The 18,151-nt window shown below is 50.3% G+C and overlaps 4 protein-coding genes across 4 annotated transcripts; 1 reads left to right on the forward strand and 3 right to left on the reverse strand.

The window, feature by feature from the left end:
• Window positions 1-3,244: 3,244 nt before the first annotated feature.
• Aspvir_006272 (uncharacterized protein) lies at window positions 3,245-4,595 on the reverse strand (the record flags this gene model as incomplete). The annotated part of the gene is made up of 2 exons (XM_043269474.1): window positions 3,245-4,522; window positions 4,593-4,595. 2 exons carry the CDS (start codon window positions 4,593-4,595, stop codon window positions 3,245-3,247), a joined length of 1,281 nt encoding a protein of 426 aa, XP_043125409.1.
• A 577-nt stretch (window positions 4,596-5,172) lies between these two features.
• Aspvir_006273 (uncharacterized protein) lies at window positions 5,173-7,695 on the forward strand (the record flags this gene model as incomplete). The annotated part of the gene is made up of 7 exons (XM_043269475.1): window positions 5,173-5,462; window positions 5,538-5,661; window positions 5,769-6,214; window positions 6,317-6,724; window positions 6,814-6,865; window positions 6,932-7,219; window positions 7,258-7,695. 7 exons carry the CDS (start codon window positions 5,173-5,175, stop codon window positions 7,693-7,695), a joined length of 2,046 nt encoding a protein of 681 aa, XP_043125410.1.
• Window positions 7,696-8,138: 443 nt separating this feature from the next.
• On the reverse strand, window positions 8,139-13,245 carry Aspvir_006274 (UDP-N-acetylglucosaminyltransferase; the record flags this gene model as incomplete). The annotated part of the gene is made up of 3 exons (XM_043269476.1): window positions 8,139-8,768; window positions 8,837-11,441; window positions 11,492-13,245. The coding sequence occupies 3 exons, from the start codon at window positions 13,243-13,245 to the stop codon at window positions 8,139-8,141; spliced, it is 4,989 nt and encodes a 1,662-aa protein (XP_043125411.1).
• A 4,135-nt stretch (window positions 13,246-17,380) lies between these two features.
• Window positions 17,381-18,124, reverse strand: Aspvir_006275 (60S ribosomal protein uL11; the record flags this gene model as incomplete). The annotated part of the gene is made up of 5 exons (XM_043269477.1): window positions 17,381-17,394; window positions 17,448-17,772; window positions 17,845-17,965; window positions 18,027-18,060; window positions 18,121-18,124. 5 exons carry the CDS (start codon window positions 18,122-18,124, stop codon window positions 17,381-17,383), a joined length of 498 nt encoding a protein of 165 aa, XP_043125412.1.
• Window positions 18,125-18,151: the final 27 nt, after the last annotated feature.

The raw sequence follows: 18,151 nt of genomic DNA on the forward strand, positions 1-18,151 counted from the left end.
CTTGATCGCTCGCGCTGAAACCAAGGTAGCGAGGAAGTCCAGTAGTAGTACTACTCCATGTATGTTGTTGAAACTTGAGTAATGAACAATGCCATTATCCTGTCTATTATATTGAGCGCAGTCTAATACTGATGATAACGAAAAATAACTCCCGTCTGCAAGCTGAAACACCCGTTCCGGGGATCATTCATTGAGTTATTTTGGAGTTGGAGACTCTTCCGTGATGCCTGCTTCTTTTTGTGGCGTTGTGGGGGGACTCGTCTCGATAAGCGAGATCGCTGTCTTGTCTTGTGCGTTTGTTCTGTCGGAGTGGAGCTTGACGCAGGAAGTACTAACTGATTTTGCCCTTACCCATATCAATATTTCTGCATCCAAAATATGTCATCACAAAGAACAGCAGACTCTCTGTTCATGTTGGTAACATCCGCACCGCTATCTGGCTACTTCCCGATCAGGAAAAAGCACACCATCTCCTCGGAACCCTCGAACCCATTTTCTAACTTGGAACCGTTCCTGAACCGAGCGCCGGGGTCCTCCAGTGGTCCCCGCTTTCCTTTGGAGGACCCAGAGCCAGAGCAGACAGAGTCAAGAAAACCGTTGGTTGGCCGGTTTAGATGAAACGGCCGGGCGATGAGGCCCATGGTTGCCTCTGGCTTGACCTTGATAGTGTGCTTGATCGGTCATGCGGGCGGTGGGGCGGTTTAGTAATCTTGGGTCGATATGAAACTGTATCCGTACTCTGTAGTATCGTTGTCTTACTCTTACAGAAAAATTCATGTGTTTTGAAGTATAGTTTATGAAAGTTCCTATGATAGTGCTTGAGTGATCCTCTGACATACTGTACTGTGGCAGCCAGGCAGGATCGGCTAACGATGCTTATACGAGACCCATGCATATGTCTCATTCCGATCAAGCAAACCATAAAAGTTATTTTATTGAATCCTAGGAGTAAACAAGAACATGATTCCTTAGCTTTTCATTTGTGCTTTTGTCAGAGTCTATTTATTGGGCTTAATATGCGGAAGCCGGAACGATTGACAATGATCTGGGCCAAGTGTTATGCATGTTCCTGCTTTGCATATGATGCATTCAGATGCCTTACTACCTAGGCACTGTCTAAGGTATGAACAGCTGTAATATTATTAATTGTAATTGTTGGGTCTTGAAGGTCGATCACGCAATACAAATATTTGACTGGAAGAAATCATCTCAGAGTAATCCACTTTCTTGATGGGGTTAGAGTACCCGCTGTGGATCGACTCTCCTTGATCAGTATTTATACAGTATTATTACCTTACCCTTAACAGTAATAATACAAAGTACGCAGTATTACCATGGATGTCTCTCACCTATACAACAAGCCTGATTGAATCCCTTGAATGATAATAAGCATACCGTCTATTGCATTGCTTATGAATACTTTTAGCTCTCATCACTGCTATTCAGTATTCAGCTCCACACAGCACTCTGCAAGTACCACCGAGTCAGTCACCAACCCCCTGCCCTGCCCAGCCAGTCAATCAATCACCATGCACTCCCCTCTTGGCAGACAAGCGAGTTTCTACATTGGGATATATCCAGCGAGACCTCAGCTCCCACCATGCCATGCATTCCAAGTATTTGTCAGAGATGCAGCCAGCCCGCCGGGATTTACATTCGCAGATCGATAGTGGCCCCCCCGCGCGGGCTAATCACCGTCCAGATCAGCCATTCAATCCCGGCCCTGGCCGAGGTCAAAGCACAAACCACTCATGCCTGAGGCGTTCCAGTCTGTTCAGGGCGCTGGCGCTTGCCACGTGGGGCTGTCACATACCAGCCGTTGGAATTCTGGGAGGGCCCTGGTATTATTGTTACGGGGAGCGGTTACTGTGTTCTACTGCAAATAGGTACCTAAGGTACATAGATACATTGGGTACCTACCTTCTTTTTCAGGATAGGGTAGGGGTACTCCGTACTCAAGGGATTGGTATTGAGAAGCTTGACTTGTATGGCATTACAGGTAAATACAGAATGGTATGGTGTAAGACTCGTGTGTGTATCAGGCGAAGCTGACAACAACAGTGCACCAGCCGTTGTTACAACGGTTCTGCTAGATGCAATCAGAAATCGAGCGAAAGCATTGCGGCTGGATCGGTGTTGCCGAAATCGAAATTGCTATGGCTTGACGCTGTAGTGTACACAATGCTTGGCGAACTTGAAGTGACATTTTCTATTTGCTTGGGAAGATGAGCAGGGTGTTGAACATGACTTGCAGGATGGTATTACGACGTCGACAAGCGGGTCTACGAGATCTCCGGCAAGTTCAGATGAAGTATTCTTGATGATTGTCGATTTGTGGGTATCTGACAATAGGGGTGGTTACGAGACCAATGTATGTTTACCCCTGAGTTTGGACTCCAGATGAATGCAGCTTGTGCTTATCCTCTGCTGACTTGGCTACAGACAGGATAACAGTTGCATATCTACCGTCTTTCACCAGGAATTACCGGGGCTTGCTGATGGAAAGCTGTCGGAGGTTAGCAACTGCTCCAATTACAAATATTCCCTGTTTTGGCATACATCATGCTCAAGGTACGGTGATGAGAGTGCACTGCACCTCTGCCAAGTTTATACATGGAACTGGAATGACGAAGAATGATTCTGAATGATCTTTGTAGGCTCGTGCTGGATGATACCCGGTAGACAGGATCCTCGTGTCGACACTGAGCTCGTCTGCTGAATTCAACCGACAGAGAAACTGCAAGCTCTTTACGAGATTGAGTAGTCGACACGGGACATGCTCGAAAATGAACTCTACTACACCTGTGCGGAGTATCGGATCTGCATACTGCTGCAGTGACTACTATACTGTGGCTGCCAGCACCTTAAAAAAATCGGCTGCTGCGTGGCCCTCCATCAAGCCCAGGAAGCTAGCTGCTGGATGATTGAACAGCGTGACTCGTTAGTTCCGCACCCGAGAAGTTGACGTAGTTCATATGTGCCCTTCTCTGGCCTTGTGTGGCATGAGGTCTGCAGTCGATGTTGGACTGCCTGGACTTCATGGGGTATATGTATGGCTTGCAGTGATTTTGGGATGGCAAGATACATGGCACACTTGTCTACATCAACTTGAAATCGAAGTATGTCCTCAAGATATTCATTGTATGTTTTTCTGATCAATATTCGTCGGCCGAAAGCATCCTTATGCTGTAGGTGTCCCACTGCCAAGGTGTTTATATCAATGGCAGGACATCTAAGCAACCGATCATGTCTTACAGACTCTAATCAGACCCTGAAGCAGGTCATCGTTCTCTTTAAACACGCTCCCAAACTTGGCCAGATCGTCCGCCTTGATCCCGCGCCGAACACTCGCTACCTTGGCTAAATTCGCCCCGGTGCGCCCTGTCCCTGAGAACAAGATGTTCAATAAATCCATCGGCGCTGACTTTGGGTTGGTCACGATGTCGTAGCCCGCCAGAGCCAAATTGGCAGTCACATCCGCCAACAGGGCCGCATCTGTGATCCAGGCTACCCCCGCGACGCTGCCAACAATCTCGCCCGCAAAGGGGAAAATGAGCAGGACCGCAGAGATGATGGTGATGATGAGATTCTTTTTCTCTTCGTCCTCTTTTTCTTTCTCCTTTTCGCCGATCGCCTTCACCGTTGCCATGCTTTCGACCGCTTGGAGGAGCATGAAGACGGGAGTGGACAGAGCCTCCACTGCGTCTGCACCGTCCCCGTCCCAGAGGAAGAAGGAAAGATCGGCCCATGTCAAGACAACGTCGCGCTGGAGAGCTTGAAACCGGGGCAGCGCATCAGCGATTGAGTCCTTGGGGTTGGGGATAGTGAAGTCGGCCTTGGCGTGGGGGATATTTTGGTTTGTCTGTTTGATATTATGGCAGACTATACCGCCGCTCCGGGGGTTTGGGGTGCAGAGTTTGTCTTCATTGACGACGTCCGAAACCTCGACCCAGTCCCGCTGGATGCCATATTTGGATTGCAATTCGTCGTAGAATCCTTGCTCATCAACGAAGGTGTACTTGACGGTCCATGCGTCGCTAACGATCGGGATAAAGCATGATCTGGGCTCAGACCATCCGCCCTTGATCACCTGAGAGCATTGGACGTATTTACCGTTATCTTTGATAACCGCATTGATTGACTCCGGCACCATGTCGCGAAGATATTTAACATAGTAGCCGAACTTTTCGTCGTAGCCGTTGTTAACGTCCGTGTAGTTCTGCAGGGCAGTGTTGAGAGTGTCCATCAGAACCTGCATGGCGTACATGGGCATGCAGAGCTCGGGAATGTCTTTGGCTGCCTGGAGAGCTTCCCACGACGAAAAGTAAAGGCTGAGATCGCAGGGGTTCGAGGTGTCTTCCTCACAGTCGGGGTTGTCGTCGTCGTCCGAGTAGGACAGAATCAATGTCGTACAGGGGCCCGATGTAATGGGATTCCCCATAGTCTTTCCAGCTGATGATCTGGACGAAATCGGGTTGCACCACCATAACTTCTTCCCAGCGGTCTCGCCAGAGGTCATCTCCTAGATTTATTGGTTAGCATCACCGCTCATCCTTCTATCTCTTTTATTTTCCTGGTAGACATTACCTCACCATAACCAATTCTTTTCATAACCTGGAAGATTTGTATAGAACCATGGGGAGACTGGCATCATATACACCTTTCCTCCAGCCTGTTCGAGATAGTCGAGGTAGGATGCATCAACGTACGATCAGACAAAATATAAGACTTTATGGATTGGCTAAAGTACTACTACATAAATGCTGTGCTCATTTCACGTGCCAAGGCGTGGTTTTTCTTCTGGTCAACTTCTTTCTCCTCTCTTTCCATCCAACCAACAGCTCATCAAATACTGCTACCATCACAAATTAATAATTTGAAGAAAACACCGATGGAAGAACTAGCATCTCAGATCCGAGGGATAATCTCCATCTGTCCTGCGACTACGATTTCAATTTGTGGATGAGCGAAATGTAATTACAGATGGTTACAGCCATCCACCCATTGCTCACCTCGCCTCGTCGGGTTCCACCCGAAGAGAAATAAAATCCCTACCTAGGTGTCTTTGTACGCCCCTATCAACCCTCGCGCCTTACATCTCTGATAGATTTTTGTCGAGTCGCCCCTCGCAGATCTCCCCTCTCAACTGCTTTCAGCGAAGCGATCTGCATGATGAGTGACGAGGTCGAGTTCAACAATACAGGCGATGGGCCCTTGATGGTGCCAGGATTCAATGGAGTTCCCTTTGATGTCATAGCATTATCAGAAAGAATGTTTGTAGGCTCTGATTGCTGGTATCCGTCGCCTTTCACCGCCCGCGAACTGGAAATGCTGAGGCTGATCAACTCCTTGACTGATCGACCGGGCTGGGATGAGCTGGTCTTTGATGCTTCGACCATGCAGACTTGGCGAAGCGAGGCCATGGCGCAATTTCCATTGATCAGCCCCAAGGCATGGGAATGGTGTATGGCTGAGCTGCGTGACAAAGCGCAGTGATGGCAGGAGACTGGTCTAATCAAGGTTCTAAACACTGGCAGTGGCGTGTGTAAATCAGACACCATCATTCCTCCTGCAGTGAGCGCGGAGATCCAGGTGTTCGTGGCTTCTGCATTAAACGAGTCTGCCGGGCAGAAGGACTGGGAGCCGAGTTCAAACCCGCAGGTTTGGAACCTGATTAACCCCTCATTATACCCCCTGACTCGCGAACGCACAAGAGTGCTGATCAGTGGCGGCAGTATTCCACTTAAGCAGACTCTGGACACTTACAGGCAAGGAGAGGTAGCACCGCCTCTCCAGATGCGAAAAGGGAATGGGAAAGAGGAAAATACCTCTACTCACTCCGCTATCAATGGCTGCCTTGCGAGGTTGAATTCTGTGGGCCGGCTGGATCAACAGACATGCGGATTACTTCCTACATCAACAATCTTCATCCCCATGAGCAGCGTCCTTTCTACAGGACGCTGGAAAATGTGATGGCCAAAGCCATTAAGCCATGGAATGAGGTTCTGGTTAGACTTTCATTAGAGTGGCCCGATGGGGTCCTGCCTAACAAAGCCGGTCAGGAACCCATGCGTATCCGCACATTCGGGGTCGAGTGGGATAACCGTTATCCTCAATGGGCTGAGGATCTTCCGACCATGCTGGACGTCAATAGGTCAACTGAAGATTACCAGCGGGCGCTCACTCGCGTCAAGGAGTACCTCTCTTTACCAGAGTATGGAGTAAAGGTGCAATAGTCCTATAATATAACACGCGAAATCCCCGCAGACTGGGAGGCAACGTTATCCTTGCGCGAAGTTGTGAATATTAAATACAGTCACATATTTCAGTTCCAGCACTCCGAGCCTGGCACCACCTATTCCTACGAAGACTGGAAGGCAGGACGAACGGCCCAAGCAATCATCAGTCGTGAGGATCGCAACAATGTTGATCAATCCATGAAACTCTGGTGGAACCGCCGCGGAATCATGGATCCCATGCTCTATAATGAGATGCTCAGAGCAAGAGACGAGGTCGATCATCAGTTCCAGACTGTGAAACTCCAGCACAAGTTTCGCGAAAAGGGGCTGCAGATTATTGTTAAGCTGTGGGGCATCAAGCTCACTCCCAATAATCCATCCTTCTTGGGCGAGGACTGGCACGCAGACGGTCTGCTGAACGAGTATATCGCGGGGGTAGCCATCTATTGCTTCGATCTTGAGAACGTGACAAATATCCACATCTCGTTCGTTCAGGCGATTTCCATGCACCGACGATTTCGCGGTCAATGAAGGTTGGGACATTCCGTACCTGGAAGAATTGTTCGGTGTTAAGGACGATGAACCGGGTGTCCAAGAACTTGGGTCAGTGTCTCTATGTCAAGGTGGTCTGATCACTTTCCCAAACTGCCTACGCCACCACCGCCTTGAACACATTCGAATTGATTGACAAGGCTCGATCTGGACACTGCCGCTTTTTGACCTTGTGGCTCGTTGATCCTTACTACCGCATCTGTTCGACGCGAAATGTGCCCCCGCAGCGTCTTGATTGGTGGGAACAGGAAGCACGATCCCATCTATCGTCAGCCCATCCACTTCCTCAAGAACTGGCGGATCAGATCATTGCGGAGACTGGCCCGTGGCTTATGAGCTTACCAGAGGCCCAGCAACACCAGCGTGAACGAGCCAAGGACGAGGCGGTGGCTCATGAGGCGCAAAGGAAGGAGATCGAACATGACACTGTATTGCTTGTGAAGAGTGACTGAATACCCGCGAGCAGATCCGCACCCAGGACAATCGAGGAACGTCACTTCCCAAACCTCAACGCCCTGGAAGACTATCACCTACGCCACTGCCGCGCCGGAACAGCGCTCCCTCGGCGGCGCAGACGGAAAGTGAACGCGAACGGGGACTTTCTGCTCCGCTTTTAGCAATACGCAGCCGGACCTCGTCGAGCGCACCGGACACGTACACTGAGTCCACGAGAGCAGGGTGTTCCGCGCAAGCTGCCGCGCAGTTACATACCTTAGTAGACCGGTATACCAACCTCAAGCTGAAGACAATGTCCGCGGAAATCTTACACCTTCCTGTCAGCCCTCAGAGGTCGGATGGAAGGTTGCGCTGTCCAGCGGGAGCGGATCGTCTGTATTCAGCAGCAGTTGCGCTTACGGAGACAGTTATGTGCTTTGAGGTTGTTGCAGCGGTTGATGCGATTTGAGGATGTCTCTCGGCGACTTCACTGGGCTGGCTAGTTTCCAGCAAACGATGTGGTGCTGGGAATGCATGAGGCCCAAAGTCATCCGTTTGTACATATTTGCAGTAAGGAAAGCTGTATTTCATAGTCGAATACGTATCCTGCAGGGGTAGTTCTGAAAAGCTGATATGGCCAACCCGAGCTGCTTGCGCAGCAGTTTCATGGAGATTCATTGCTGGAAAAGATCAAAAGATCCAACGCCAGTATGCACATCACGGATCACCGGACATTCCCATGCAAAATCAAGACAGAAACACACTAGATCCGAGGTGACCAGAATATCCAGGTCCCACACCTCATAGATCAGGGAAATCACCAATATAAACGCGCATAGGGATACATGTGACATGGAATTAACAAGAAAAGACAGAAACAGAACGCTCAAGGGGTATATTCCGATGCGTACATCATAACCAGATATCACCTTCTTCGCCATTTACCCATCGTTTCCAGACTTGATCATAAGCATTCTCTAAATCACGAACCCAGCGGTTGGTATCAAAAAGACGGCTCCCCATTCTCTCCTCAAACAGCATCCGGCGGAGATCGAATAGCCGGCCTCGCGCTCGGCCACCACACCCGGGTGTGTACTGGAGACTGAGACAAAGGCGGATGGCCTTGTCCTCGTAGTCTTCGTCGGAGACTGCCGTCAACTCATTACGGGCCTTGCGGCCACCGTCAGAGTCCGGCAGCGCGCTGCTCAGGATGCTGCTCGCCATCCGAGAACACATTTTGTACTTGTAGCGGGGATATGTGAGCAGTGGTGTGCCACTCCATAGCACGTCTGTCGCAGTCGTGTGCGCATTACACTCCGGCGTATCTAGGAACAGGTCCAGGATCTTCGCCCGAGCGATGTGAGCGTTCTTCGGAGCCACATCCGTAAAAATGATCCGGGATGCTGTCTCCCGCCCAGCCCACGCTATGGCCGTCTCCCGGAGGTTTTGTTCACCCAGGTCCGGGAAGCGAAGCAGCCAGAGAACGGCGTTGGGAATGCGCGCCAGTATACGAAGCCATGTACGGAACGTTGTTGGCTCAATCTGTATGAAAGGGCTCAGCACACTGCACACTCACATCACAAATAATCGATCATAAAGACAATACTCACCTTGTACAGTTGGTTGAAATTGCCAAGGATGATCGTGTCATCGCTGAGATTTGGGAACAGCTCTTTCCGCATTCGCCACCGCCGCTCCTGCTCCTGTTCCCAGGTGATGCGCGCGTCGTCTTTCGCGTCGGGAGCGCTTTGCCGATGGTCGCAGCAGAAGAATGTATCGCGAGTATAGGCAATTTTCTCTCCATACACCCAGTCCTCGAGCTCCTCGCCGTAGTTCTGCTCCAAAAGTCTATCCTCAATGCGGGCGTTACGTCTTCCAGGGCCAAGCGTATCGACAGGAATGGAGATCTCATCCGCAAGAATATAATCGCACCACTCAGCGCCTAATGTCCCTGCAAACCCCATGAAAGACATATGTATTGGGGCAGGTCGTGCAGCAAACACCTCGTTGCGCGCTCCCCGAGTGTAGCCGTTGAGATTGACAAGGATGTGAATCCCATCGTCAACGATCTGCTTCACAAGTCTCTCGACGGGCCAACAGCTGGCGTCGTGGAACACGGGTGCTTCTTTCTCGATCTGCTGACGATGCACGGATTTGTCGCTTGCAGTGGTTGCGTAGCAGTATGCCTTAACCCTGGACGGGTTGTGCAATCCAAAGACAGACTGCATCAAATGCGCGAGAGGGTGATTATTAAAGTCCGACGACACATAACCAACCTTCAGATAGGGATTTGGAGGTGGCGGCGGTGGATACACCGTAGCTGGAAGCCACGGAGAACGTAGGGTCGAGCACGAGATTCGAAGGCCATTCCTTTGAGAGATCTGACGGATCTGCTTCGCAGAAAGCGGACAGGTGAATGTGTGAAAGGGGAGAACCGTTGGCGCATTGGGCGCTGCGAGCGCCGGTGGAAGTTGCGGCCGTTGATATTTGGTTAGCGGGTATTCTTTGCCGTAGATATAGCGGTCCTGGTACCACTGCCAGGTGATCGAACGATTTGCACGCTCGATCAATTTGACGATCCGCGAGCCCTCCCACTTTTGCCCAGCCCAAGACTGCAGTATGGTGGCCAAAGACCCAGAGGCCGAGTGGCGATTCTCCAAGGCCGGAGCGATCTGGACGCAGAGTTGCTCTATCGTGGTAGGTGTTAGTAGACCACGACCCCACGACTCCCCCTCCTTGAGCTGTCGATTGACGATATCAACGACGCGCTGTATCCAGCCAGTACCGGTCTCGCTAGTAGATGCATCACGGAGCATCCCTTGCTCAGTGACATGCCATCGGTCGCGGAAACCATACCCATTGGCGATGCCTCCACGTCCGACCCAGTTGCAGACCGAGTTCAAGGCATTCGCCAGTCCGCATACCGCTTCAGCGAATTCAGGGTTCACTTTGACGGCACGCTTGTAGAAGGCAATCGCATCGTTGACTCGACCTGCATCTTTGACGGCATTTGCCAGATTGGCCAAGGCAATGTCAAAGTTACCATCACAATGAACCGCTTGCTCGTACATTCGGATGGCGGCCTGGAGCTGCCCGATGTCTTTAAGCAGGCTACCCAGATTGGTATAAAGATGCGCGTGCCGCGAATCGAGGTGTAATCCGTAGTTGTAATAGGCTAGCGCCAGTGAAATCCCACTTCCAGGAACCACTCCAGGAACCTCAGGGTGTTGTGCTTCCCCGCTAGAACGAGGGAGGCCCTTGCCGGCGGCATTGTTTTGAATTCCAGCAAGCAAGATCCCAACATTATTGGCAGTTGAGGGACTTGGCTGCAGGGACAGGGAGAGGTAATAGAGTGCCAAGATGTCTCGAACGCCAGGAGATTTCTTGGGAATGCCCGAACCGGAAATATTGGACATGCCGTCTTGATAGATCTTTGCCAAGGAAAGCAGTGAGTTGCTCGTGGTCGACAAGGCGGCTTTTCTTGCAAGGCCTTCGGCCACAAACTTGATCCCAGGGGGAGTTCCGCACGGTGCAAAGACCAGCTTCGAAGTCTGCAAGGCCTTATCAGGATAAAGAAGAATAGTCTCCTGGGTCTCGTGAGAGTTCAAGGGCGAGTAAGCCTGATGAGAACCCTGGGAGAAGGCGGCATATATCTGTTTAATCAGACTTTGAATGCCATGGCGTCGTCTCCCTGCCGCAACCAAGACAGCATCCTCGAAGGCCGCCGCAGCACCAGCATTATCGCCCAATGCGTAGAGCATGTTGCCCTTTGCATGAACGAGCGCAAGCATCCTCCCATTGTCACAACCTGGTATAGCGTAGCCGCTGGAGCCAAAGCCAACCGCGCTAGCTTCAGATGGCTTTCGGTTACCGATCAGCGACCGGTCGAAATCATCGTCGTAGTCGAACGATGCCTTCTCATAAGATCCAACACTTGAAGTTCCGCTATCCGCATCACTCTCCGTTTCGCTTGCATGTTCATCCGTGGTAAAACAATCACCATTTTTGGGAAAGCGCAGGGAATTCTGCACATAATCGATGATATTCACGGCTTCTTTACCACGATGACTGCTACAAAGGAGACCGATGAGATGCTCCACAGCCTCGAAGAAGCTGGGACGGAGCTTCACAGCACGAAGCCAATGTTGTAGCGCCTCCTCGCGACGATCAAGCGCAAGCAGCGTCGCTGCGAGATTTGAGATCGCCTCCACATGCCTAAATGCAGTCAGCACATATACACGATAATCTGGACAACTTGTACTTACGTTGCGTCCTTCGCGATAATCCTAGAGTACCACCTCATGGCTTTGTGATAGTCCCCAAGTCCATAGGCAAGGCAGCCGCCAAGCAGCATCCCATCAATCCACTCCCAACCACTCTCCATGCAGAGATTTGAGAGCATTTCAAGAGCAGAGATGGCATTTGCTGTGGTGGAATTTTCACCTGTTGCAGAAAAGGAGAAACGGGGAGCTGGTCCTGGAACTGCAACTCTGCCAGTATGCCGCAATCTGTCCAGCATTTGTGAATCTGACGTTGCGTACTGTTGGAATTGAGTCATAGAAGGACGGCGATTATGCTGGAAAGTAGCCGTGGTATCCACTGGCCTTGAATACCCAACATTATTAGTCTTCTGATGGCGCCCATCATATTGGCTTGAGGGGTAGCTGTTATGGCGATGGAATTCGGGGCTATTCGACTGAGAGAAATCCAAGCCTGGCTGTCGTGGAGGTTTGGGATATATGCTTGGTTTCAAGCGCAGGGACTGCCCATCACTGCCGGCCTGGGAGATGCTGTTTCGACGGGCTTGATGGATGGACGCGAGGAGATCAACATATACACCGTGGGCCCATGATAGTATCTTCTCCTTGAATTCGACATTTGCAGCGCGTGAGTGGGCAGTTGTGAAAGAGCTGGGCAAGCCCGGCCCGTTGGCCCCAGGCAGCACGGAGAAGGATTCTCCGCCTTGCTGATTTGTTGAAAACCCAGTGCTAGGATTAGTACGAATGTGCAACGGGAGAACGCGGTGGTTCAGGAAAGAATCCAAAGATTTCTGTCCAGAATGACGGGGAGGGAAGTTGCCTTTCACTGCAGTATCGTGGCTGGGAATCCCCGGAGGTGCGGTGTTCCAACCTCCCGCCTCACCATGGGTGCCTGGGAGGGCTATATTTGCGTTATTGAATGACTGCTGTGCTGCATCGAAAAAGGGGAGACCGGTCTGATTCAAATGGTTGAAGCGCGTATCTCGAAAGGCTGCTGGACGGTACGGAATGTAGACGCCGTCGGGCCAGTAGGGGCCATACGGGCCGCTACCAGCCGACGCTGTCGGGCCGAGACAAGGCTGGAGCGTTGCCGGTAAGACAGTAGGCACATATGCCGCATTCTGTACGTAGAATCTCTGCTGCGCTGGTTGCATGGGTAGTGATTGATTGAGCATCGAATCAGCCCCAGGCACATAATTCAGAGAGCGAACCCAACCCGTCCCATTGACATCCGTTACCATGTCTCCCGGTGTTATATTGCCCCGACTCGAATCGTTCTTGAAAACTGGAGGAAAGACCATGTGTTTAGCTGCTGAAGACTGGTCGAGCGACGCTTGTTGCCAGTGGTCCGGAAGAAACCCCGCCTGAGGAGGGACAAGGTGACCAGAATCCAGAGGTGAGACTAATATGTGTTTCGTAGCCGGCGGTTGAATCGTAGTATCTCCGGGGGTCCCATCGTAGCCCGCTGCTAAGGTTCCATTCGGTGTCTTCCTCCTAAGCGCATGTTCAGCGGCATGTTTGGGACTAGGTTGCGGACTGGCGGTATCATGAAGTCCGAAACGTTGAACAGGATGCGGGTACTGTAATCGGGTCCGCGAGAGCGACTGGGAGTGATCCTTATTGACATCACCGCGAGGAAGCGATGGGAAAAAGGACGTGGAATTAGAGTCGTAAGGTGGAGTAGCGGTGTCGTGAGTGTAGTAGGGTGGGAGGTGGTGATGCGGTTGTACCGACGGGAAAGATGCCACCGAGGGCAACATGGTTACCCACCTCGACTTATCAGAGAGGGGAAACGAAGTTTTCGACGGAAGAAGGATGAGAAACAACGATAGAAATAATGGGGTTGGTAGAAATCTGAACAGTGCTGCCAGAGAAGGAGAGGCAACAGTCGCAGAGGTTAAGAGCGGTCACAAAAAGTTGACACACGCACGTTCACTCCTGCTGGATTGATCAACTAGCAACCTCCTTGAAACGTTTCCTACACCTCATCCTGGGTGTAAGCCGGCTCACTTGAACACTCAGCAAAGACCCCCACTGTTTGTTCCCGAGCTCGACATGAAAGCTGTTGACGGGCGATGATGACGATGATCTGATATCGGGCAGGGCGGCCAAAGCGCGTGGAGAAATAACCAGAGAGGAAGGATGTCTGATCGAGGCTAGCATTCACGAAAAAGAGTCGCTCGGGTCCAAAGGCAGATATGAAGGCGATTAAATCGGATGAGGCTAGGTGCTATCTGGCCATGAAGAACAAACGCAAGGGAGGAAAGGGACTCAGAAAGAGTCACAGCCCTAGTCAGCTTCCCGAGAGCACCCACACTGACGCAGGTGTCCGTGAGACGCGATCAACCACCGACTGGAGAAGACAAAACCGGGATTGATCTTGGCAAAAATGCTGAGTTGGAGCGGAAGAATTGTGACGTGGAGGGAAATTAAAAGGGATTGAAAAGAAATAAGAGACGAGTCCGACGTGGGAGAATGACGGTGTAGCAGGACGAAGGCTGAATTGAATGTCAACTAAACGAGGATGAAAAAACCAGAAGCTCTATTGTAGGAGACGAGCATTAATATCTGGCGATGTGCGTCCTTCCCCTCGATTCGTTCGATAAGATTTATCCACGGGCGCAACTTTGGTCAATCGAGAAGCGGAAGCAGGGGAGAGCGGGCGCGGAAGCGAGGATTCAACGGTTGGCGGACTGGTGATGTCGAGAGAGTACAGAGTAAGGTTGGAGGGCGGGAATAAGAGGGACTTTGAAACTACCCAAGGAAGAGGAACAAAAAGTCTGGGGTAAGCAAAGGAAAGAAAAGGAAAGGAACGGGACAAGAGACGGGAAACACGCCAGTCAAAATGCGCGCAGATCCAAAAGAAGCGAAGGACAAAGAATAGGTGAAAGAACCTTAACGATGAAGGAGGATAATCATCGACTAAGGTAGTTAACCATGAGATGGCCGATGATAGTCTACTGGAGTCTGGAGTCCACTAGTACGATGGAGCCACTACGGAGTACCAGAATCAGGATCACTATTATGGACCCAGAACTAGGGCGGAGCTTCAAACGAAAGCAGAGGCTACCGGCCTACGGACTATCTAATAGTAATAGATGTGTGGTGTATCTGTGACCTGCGACCACTGTATCATCAGTGTAGACATCTCCCTATGCGAACTACTTAGGTACTTATGTATAAATTGACTTATCACCATGATCAACTCACTGCTTGGAGGAGAGGAGTCTAGGTGCCTATTAGATAGATAGTCCTGGAAAGGTGGATGGTGATGCTGAGATATGGCGAATGGGGCAGCGGAAGTGGAGCCAATGGAAGAGGGGATTCCTCAGTTGGGAGATGAGCTTTAGGCGCTGAATTATACTAAAGATGCGCACTACTATAGCCTTTTAAACACCATTTCATATATGGAACATTGGTTCTGATAGACGTAGAATCATGTCTCCCTTATTTCTCATGACCATATCTCAGAGCGTCAAAGGCAGCTTTGTTTGCAATAATATCGAGGGAAAGGGATGAAAAAAGAGCGACAGAAATGAAAGCATCACAAGTGGATCCACCTTGTTGCGATCCAACGGCCCTTGAGCGCTAGACAGAGACAGTTCGGCCTGTTCAACGTCAGTGGACCACGCCCAGCCGACCCCCGGCCAAGTGGCGCCCGCTGGGATCAAGCCTTGGGAGGATTCTGTTGGCCCGTTGGCCAGCGGACGGGCGATCTGGCACTTTCTGTGGGTTTGCGGTGGAGTCAGAAAAAGCTGAGGGTTGCAACCTGTCCTCTGCTTAACGCTTGTATATTCGTCGTCACTACTGTGTTGGCATGTGGTATGTAGATGGATACATGAGGGTGGGTTGAGTTGTCATCTTGAMTCTGGAGAGTGTAGATCTCGTTCAAAAGTATACCAAATCAAATATAGGTATATCTAGTGTTTGGAGGAAAGGAGAAAGCAGAAACATGAGACGAGGCTAAGATTCCAGCGGCTGATGGCGCCTCATCTAGCTGGTCTTCTCCTGCAGCCACAAACCGCATCGAGAGGCTGAGAGACGCACATGCCATCGCCATAGCAAGTCAAATAATGAGACATACGAAAGGCCTTCCAAGGAGTATGGGGGATCAGCATTATTATTCTTTTACCAATGAGGGCTGACACTTCACCATAGACTACCTTATCTAGGTCCCATAATTCTTTTTATTATTTTCTTTTTCCCTTTTCTTTATTCTTCATATTATTTTTTGAGCACAATCCCTGCCATATAATACTCAGCTGTAATTGCCGCATTTTCCCAGCTCATTACTGGCAATCATACAGCCACAGTATTAATAATAATAATAATAAGAATAATAATAGTAATAATCTGTTATGATCAATGGGAAAGGTGTGTACGCAACGCATCCTATGATGCTTGGAGGACAAAAACACCCAATTTCCGACCCTGTCCACCAGTCCAACTCAAAAAGGCATACCAAGTGGAGCGGCTGCAGCTCCATCCCATGTCCCTAAATTGCCCACTCTCCAATAGTCGGAGGCTCCGTATGGGTATAAATTCTCACCTGACTTGAATCTCTTGATGGAATAATAATCAAAAAGACAAAACGAGAAAGGCCAAAACTGCCCAAGGCAGGATCTATCTAGAAGGATGGGAACAGCGCCGCTGGCACTAACGGTGTTAGGCCGTTTGATGCAGTGATCAACAATGTCGCAAGTATCAACAATTAGACCAATCAGCAACCTCAGTTGCATCGATGTGATAAAAAAGGGGAAAAAAAAAACTGCTAAAGTTATCATACACAACCAGCTTACTGTCATCCTCACCGTCATCTTGTCGGTTTCTTTCATCCTTCACCATTGCTCTTCTGGAATCAAGATAAATATGCATCAACCCCACTGCTACATTCCTACCCACCCCTGGAATGTCGCTAGCAAGTTGAAGGGCTCTTCTAAACTTTTGTGTAACTGCTTGGCAATATATATTCTCAGCTCCCTACTCCGTAGATTCATACATTAGGCAGACTGCACGAGGGCCACACTATCGATGCTGTGCTCCTTTAGCAACAATAATCGCATCTCGGCTGACACAACTTGAGGAGACTGTAAGACTCTCCGTTCGGGAGCAGATTGATTGTAACGGACACTCCTCCATCACTGAGGTGAGATGGGTAGACAGGGATTCATGCATCTCGATGCACAGTCATTGTCTCTGCAGCGATCGTCGAGACGTACTATGTAACTCTTGGGGATAGAGGGGAGTCAAGATCAGCATCCTAGTCGGTGTATGGTTTTGTGACGACAGAAAACTATCGTTAGTTCGGTCTTGCCAAGGACAAGCCTGGCAGTTCGGTATCTACCATGTCGAGGACTTATGACGGGAAGAACAGATTGAAACAAAACACATAATAGATTGCAATTCAGGACCTAACTAAAGACTACGTGCCAGGTACGAACCCGGTTCTACGGCAGCGATGTCGACCCAAAAGATGGACCACTGTACCCACGGAGAGAAGCAAGCTCCCCTCCAAGGATACCGCGGTGAGTAGAGGGTCAAGTGTTGATCTTCTTTGCGTAAAATAAGCCTATACCACGTTGCGTGAGTTCAATCCAGGCCCGAAGGCGGGAAAGAACGGTAAGAGCCAGAGTGTTGCAAAGGTCATCTGAAGGGACGCTACTTCATGATCCAGCTCGCATTTGGGAAAGCAAGCAAACCACGAGAAGCATAGAACAGGAATGGAGAGAAGGGACGGACTGCCTAGCAAAAAAGCGTAGGATTTCTCAGACGAACACAATTGGGAATCTTAGGTCATAAACTCGTAAAAAAATTTTGTCCAGGGGAATGATCATATTCTCTGTAACTAGCATGTCGTTACAAACCGAATTGACGACCGCCGCACTCCTAGATCATTTATTCCTCAGGAACTAATTTAAACGTTAGTTCCACTTCGGCTAAAAGTGTACTCAACAGGACTTACCGTCGATCTCGCCAGCCTTGACGTCGTCAGAGACATCCTTGGGGCTGCGGCCATCGACTTGGCAACCGACAGAGAAAGCGGTACCGAGGATCTCAAGGACGGTACCCCTGAGCTCCTTGGCGAGAGAGCGGTGACGCATCTGGCGAGCAATCTCAACGATCTCGTCGAAGGGGATGGACTTGCTGTGCTTGATGTTCTTCTCCTTCTTGCGGTCACGAGGAGGCTCCTTGAGGGCCTTGATGACCAGGGAGGAAGCGGAGGGCACGACCGAGACCGTAGCCTGACGGTTCTGGATGGTGAGCTTGACAGTCACACGGAGACCCTTCTATAAAGTCGTAAAAATCCTCTTATTAGCGATCGGTTACTCTTCATCTTTCGAGTCCTTTTGAATTCTTACCCAGTCACCAGTGTTCTTGGCAATATCTTCACCGATCTTCTTGGGGGACAGACCGAGAGGACCAATCTTGGGAGCCAGAGCGGACTGGGCTCCGACCTCACCACCAGTCACTCTCAGGTGACTATATAATTGTTAGCTCTGTCGCTGCAGAATTTCGAGGCGCGAAGACAATATGAACTTACATGATCTTCACCTCATTGGGATCGAGCTTGGGAGCTGCCCAATGGGTGCTATGTTAGTCGCCATTTTTGTTATAGCCAAGGAGATGATACTTACGCATGGCGAGTGCGAAAGGTCGTCAATCGTC

Source organism: Aspergillus viridinutans (assembly GCF_018404265.1).
Source record: "Aspergillus viridinutans IFM 47045 DNA, scaffold_4, whole genome shotgun sequence".
NCBI lineage: Eukaryota > Fungi > Ascomycota > Eurotiomycetes > Eurotiales > Aspergillaceae > Aspergillus > Aspergillus viridinutans.